The sequence below is a fragment of the Microtus oregoni genome, unplaced genomic scaffold (genome assembly GCF_018167655.1).
Source record: "Microtus oregoni isolate MIOR12 unplaced genomic scaffold, Mior012 000012F_ref0000307, whole genome shotgun sequence".
Lineage (NCBI taxonomy): Eukaryota > Metazoa > Chordata > Mammalia > Rodentia > Cricetidae > Microtus > Microtus oregoni.
In genome coordinates this window covers 24,805,578-24,811,454 of record NW_024543071.1, presented here as the reverse complement: position 1 = coordinate 24,811,454, position 5,877 = coordinate 24,805,578, and the positions used below count along the sequence as shown (strand labels likewise).

Below are 5,877 nucleotides of genomic sequence, written 5' to 3'. Positions count from 1 at the left end.
GGAAGCCACATTTACATCAGCTTGGGACAAAACATTCTTAGCAATCCTAGAAAATGGCAGACGGAGGCACCCAGGCCAAAGGTACACAGGTGAGCTGGAAATAAGTCCTCGGGGCCCATTATAAAGACCTAGGGCACTTTGTTGGCAGAGAAACACTTCTTCTGAAGAACAGGGATTGACTGAAAGTTTTTAAAAGGGGCTGCCAGTGGATGAAGTATTCTGAAGTATTCTGAAGTATTCTAAAGTATTCTGAAAAAAAATCACACGGAAGCAGAGAGCCCTGCTGTATGGATGCAAACTACAAGGCTGAGGCTGAGGTTTGGATGGATGCTGAGGAGGATGTCAACGAGGAGATGCAGTGGGACGCAGTTCACACAACAACCCTGAGAGCACACACTCCAACCAAGCAGATGTGTTCATGCCAACGGTGCCCCAAGGACGCCTTCAATATGCTTCTGTTCATCTCTCTCACGCTTGTTAAAGCCTGTTAACTGCTTTAAAATGTGTGCCCTGGCAGAGCAGACTGTTGTCATCCAAAAAGTGTGGGAAGGCATCCCAAAGAACAGACTGCACTGCTAAGAAAGTGCTGAGATGGGGGATATGAGGACATGGGACAGCGTCCAGTAAACATGCCACGGTGTGTCTCAACGCGGAAAAGGAGGCTGGTGCCAAGGAGAAGTGGAAATGGGGTAGGACATTCCAGGGACAGAGGGAAGGGGTGGGCACTCTGTGAGTAGAGGGAAGTGGGGTGGGCACTCTGGGGCAGAGGGGAATGGGGTGGGCACTCTGGGGCAAGAGGGAAGTGGGGTGGGCACTCTGGGGCAGAGGGAAGTGGGGTGGGCACTCTGGGACAGAGGGAAATGGGGTGGGCACTCCGAAGCCGAGGGAAGTGGGGTGGGCACTCTGGGGCAAGAGGGAAGTGGGGTGGGCACTCTGGGGCAAGAGGGAAGTGGGATGGGCACTCTGGGACAGAGGGAAATGGGGTGGGCACTCTGGGGCAAGAGGGAAGTGGGGTGGGCACTCTGGGACAGAGGGAAATGGGGTGGGCACTCTGGGGCAAGAGGGAAGTGGGGTGGGCACTCTGGAAATACATGTGGCCACATTTAGCCTTTAGGACCTAAAGGAATGGCCTCTGATCCAAAAGGAATGACTAGGCTGTTCTTTGACTGGATCATACATGCCATTGCAAGCATGCTAATTATTTCCATTAGAAGACGAATCACAAGATCTACCAGTTCACACATAGAGACATCTACTCTGTCTGAAGACAGAGTTTGCAAAGATGACAGCAGATTATTAACATGTGAGTTTGACTTTGTTTCCGTTGGAAATACTTTACCAAAGTTTCCCTAGAAAGAAGGAAACAGAAGTTTTCTAACATTGTTTCTAGTTTACAATGGAAAAACTTTAGGTTGGAGAATGGCATGCTGGAAAAAAAAATCATGATTTAATGACTCCTTCAGGAACCAGTACTGGAAGTTATGTTCAATTATGTCAGCATCGATCATGGGTAGTATATAAAGAGTATCCATGAATCAATAATATGATACTAAAGACAGATGCTAAAAAGAAATCCCACACTAGCTCAGGATTGAGCGCAAAAAGGTTATTTATGTATTCCAGAAGCAGGCAGATGGGGTGTGTCAGACTTGAGGAGAAGAGATACACCATGGGGGATGCTCCTGACTATGATAGAAGCCAATGGCTGAATGAGAAGTTCAAGCTGGGCCTGGACTTCCCCAATCTGCCCTACTTAATTGACGGGTCCCACAAGATCACCCAGAGCAACGCCATCCTGCGCTACATTGCCCGCAAGCACAAACTGTGTGGGGAGACAGAGCAGGAGAGGATTTGTGCCGACACTGTGGAGAACCAGGTCATGGACAACCGCATGCAGCTCATCATGCTCTGTTACAACCCTGACTTTGAGAAGCAGAAGCCAGAGTTCTTGAAGACCATCCCTGAGAAGATGAAGCTCTATTCGGAGTTCCTGGGCAAGCGGCCATCGTTTGCAGGGGACAAGATCACCTACGTGGATTTCCTCGCTTACGATATTCTTGACCAGTACCGTTTCTTTGAGCCCAAATGTCTGGATGCATTTCCCAACCTGAAGGACTACATGGCCCGCTTTGAGGGCCTGAAGAAGATCTCTGCCTACATGAAGACGGGTTGCTTCCTTCCAACACCTATCTTCCCAAAAATGGCGCACTGGTGTAACAAGTGGACCCCTGCTGTGCTGGCTGTTACACGGGGAACCTGTCTATGGTAGGGGTCCTCCAGGCCATGGGAACAGCTGGCCTTCTACACTGCTGCCTCCCTGTTATTCCCACACCCTTCTCTGGCTTTTTCTCCTCAGGTCTTAACCTAGTCAAACCCATGCAGTCTTCATCTCCCCGCTTCCTTTACTCAACGCCCCTTCTTCATTTGTGCCCCAATCGACTACACAGTCCTCTTCTGCGATTTGATGTCTGCCCTGCATTCTGCTCCCTAGAATTGCCCTACAGGTCAATACTGTTTCAAGTTCCCCAGTGGCGGGGCTCCCCCAGGCCCATCTCATCTCCAATAAAGCCTGAAACACAGACACACACACACAAAAGGGTTATTTATTTAGGGGTAGACTCACAGATAGCAGTCTTCTGCTCGAACAGGAAAACAGTAACCGAATCCAGCAACTGGAAGAGAGGACAGGCGTGTGCTTTACATTGGCATTTATAGTATAAGAGGCCATGCCTAGGTGGGTGGGTAACTTAAAGGCTACTGGCTGAAGGATTTCCTACAGCACCTCCCCCTTTTGTTTAAATAAGAGAGTTCTAAGCCTAATACAAAATTATATACAATAAGAACAAATATCAAGTATAAGGATTAGAATTACAACCAACATAAACAATATCAAACAAGAAACATGGGATAAATGCTTCAAAAAGTTATCCTATCCTAAGGAGTCTAAGTCTTGTATTTTAAATAACTTGGCCATGTCATGAGAGGAAAGTACCTATGACTATCTACCCCACCTCTTGGAATATGGGTATGATGCATAACTTGAGTTCCAAAAGGGTAAAGTAGTGGTCTGGATTTACAGAGCTTGGGCAGGAAAGGGGGTGCTAAAGTTAAGTCTGGAAACAGACTGTATCCATCCAGGAGAAGGTATGACTGAAAAATGGTAAGGCCAGTTAGAGGATGGGGACCTCCCAGGAAAGGGCAAAGGGCTCATCAGGCAAGCAAGAAGTGTTACGTATATATAAGGCCAGATTGGAAAAGACTGACACTTTCAGGGCAGCGGTCATCCAAGTCATCCACTCACAATCCCTCTTCACTTTAAACATTTGTACACAACTCTAGGTGTACAAAATAGGCATACAAACATTTACTGATAATAATTCATAAAGAAATATATTACAAACAATTCCTTGGTGAATAGGTAATTTTACTGTTTATTAAGGATGAATACAAATCTATACAGTAATAAGATGGATGTATATGTTTACTTATACATAATGCATTAAAATTTGGCAGTCCCAATAAGCCACCATGGGACTCTGGTGGGTCTTCCATCTCCTCTATGGTTACTTGTCTGAGGTCTGACCTTCATTCTGGCTTAAGTCAGACGGTATGGCCCTTACTACTTCTGTGCTATCTTCCTCCTCTAGGTAGCAGTAGAGATTCACAGCTTGCCTGCTCTGGGGTTTTTTTTTTACACTCTAATAAAGCTGTCCTTGGGGGTAGGGGGTATGGAGAAAAGAAGAGAAGGAAAGGAAAGGAAAGGAAGGAAGGAGAGAAAGAGAAAAAAAAGAAATTGTGGCTGAATTTTGGTACTGTAGAATGTGAAGCATCTTCAATATTTTTTCAGAGTTGATAGACACTTGGATTTTATAATCATCAATGCCGATAACACCAAATTGAAAAAATTCATAGCACAAAGTGGAAGATGTATATTTTCATAAGGCAAAATTTATTTTAAAATTTTTTAGAGACTTAAACCAGCAACACAAATAGAAATTTTAGAAATCAAACATTGTAACACAATGCATTCCAAGGATATATTAATTTGATGCCTACACACTGCAGAATGATGGCAGAAGAATGTAAAATCTTTGTTTTCTGTAACTAAGCTGGGATGGTCCTATACAGTCAGAAAACTTTTTACGGACAGTTACTATCATACCACAGTCCTGAATCTGAGCAGGTGTGTTTTGGACAGCCTTGGCAGACAGTTAATGTCACACCACAGTCCTGAATCCGAGCAGGTGTGTTTTGGACAGCCTTGGCAGACAGTTAATGTCACACCACAGTCCTGAATCCGAGCAGGTGTGTTTTGGACAGCCTTGGCAGACAGTTACTATCATACCACAGTCCTGAATCCGAGCAGGTGTGTTTTGGACAGCCTTGGTTGGTGTTACATGTCATGAAGCTGTGCACAGTGAAAAACATGTATGTTGTGTAAAGGCCACAGTGGAGTAGCATGATGCAACACAGATGAACCACACGGAAACACCCTAGATTCACTATACATTTGAATCTGGGTAGAGTTTTGGCAGTTGTATGTTAAGAAACATTTTATGTGGCAATTTTTTTTTTTTTACAACTCCCACATTCAATTGTATCCCTGTATTTTATTTTTAAAAGGCCCTAACAGGGCACCAAAGGGTTCAACATGGTCCTCTAAGACTGTTTCCCTAGTGCTCATTGAAAGAGAGGGTGAGGGTAGCTATGGGAGTGGAGCGGAGAAAGAAGGGCTGGCCCAGGTACTCGCTGAGGTGACAGTTGGGAGTAGGGGCAGTGTAGGGACTCGGGAGGCTGTTGAATTCAGAGCTGACAGCTGAAGAACTGCCCGGGAAGGGGCAAATGCCATGGAGGCTGACATCTCCATGACAATGAGGGATACCATTTTCATGGAGACAATAGTTTGAGGGATTTCAACTTTTCACTGAGTTTTTCTCATTATCCTTCCTGCTTCTTTGCAACTTTGTGTTTGAATTAACTTTCCTGAAGAGCCATTAGCTCATGTGTTTTAAAAACCAGAGGTTCATGGTTCCAGGTGCCTGTATTAGTTAGCGTTCAGCTGCTGTGACTGTAGGAGGAAGGACCGACGGATGTAAGGAAGGACATAAGATAGGAAGGGAGGGAGGGAGGGACAGAGAAAGGAATGGAGGGACAAAGGGAGAAATGCAGGGAGGGAGGGAGAAGTAGAGGGAGGAAGGATTTGTTTTGATTTCAAAATTTAATTTCAAAGGGTTTCTGTCCAGGATTCTTTGACCTCTGAGCTTGGTCATAACATACGGCATGCAGAGTACATGGCTGGAGCTTTCCTTCTCTTCTTAGCAGACTAGAAGCAGAGATAAGGGGAATGCAGAAAGGGAACAGATACAGCTCGGAGTATACACCCAGAACTACTTCCTCTAACTAGACCCCACTTCCTCCTTTCACCAACTCCTATAAATACAAGGGGTTCATCCACTCATTAGGTCGGAGCCCTCAGGATCTAAAGGTCTCTGGAAACACAATCACTGATACGTCCAAGGTGTACTTTGCTCATTCCCCAGGAACTTCTTTTTTTTCGAGACAGGGTTTTTCTGTGGTTTTGGAGCCTGTCCTGGAACTAGCTCTGTAGACCAGGCTGGTCTCGAACTCACAGAGATCCGCCTGTCTCTGCCTCCTGAGTGCTGGGATTAAAGGCGTGCGCCGCCATTGCCCGGCCCCAGGAACTTCTTAATCAAATCTAGCTAACATTAAAAATTAGCCAACAAAGAAAGCGTGAGATCTCTGACCCAGTTCAACTCATTCACTGCCCTCTGTGAAGCTAGCCAGCTTCCAAGAGATGACTTCGCACTGCACCTGGAGGAATCAGAAACTACATCCTGCCAAGAGGAACTGAAGCAC

The 5,877-nt window shown here is 45.7% G+C and overlaps 1 protein-coding gene across 1 annotated transcript; it reads left to right on the top strand.

Moving 5' to 3' along the window:
- Nucleotides 1-1,657: 1,657 nt before the first annotated feature.
- On the top strand, nucleotides 1,658-2,269 carry LOC121454117 (glutathione S-transferase Mu 1-like). The gene has a single exon (XM_041661320.1). It carries the CDS (start codon nucleotides 1,670-1,672, stop codon nucleotides 2,267-2,269), a length of 600 nt encoding a protein of 199 aa, XP_041517254.1. The 5' UTR covers nucleotides 1,658-1,669.
- The last annotated feature ends 3,608 nt before the right edge of the window (nucleotides 2,270-5,877 follow it).

Excerpts from the sequence above, each read along its gene's own strand:
- LOC121454117 (XM_041661320.1), top strand. The coding sequence starts at position 1,670 with ATGGGGGATGCTCCTGACTATGATAGAAGCCAATGGCTGAATGAGAAG.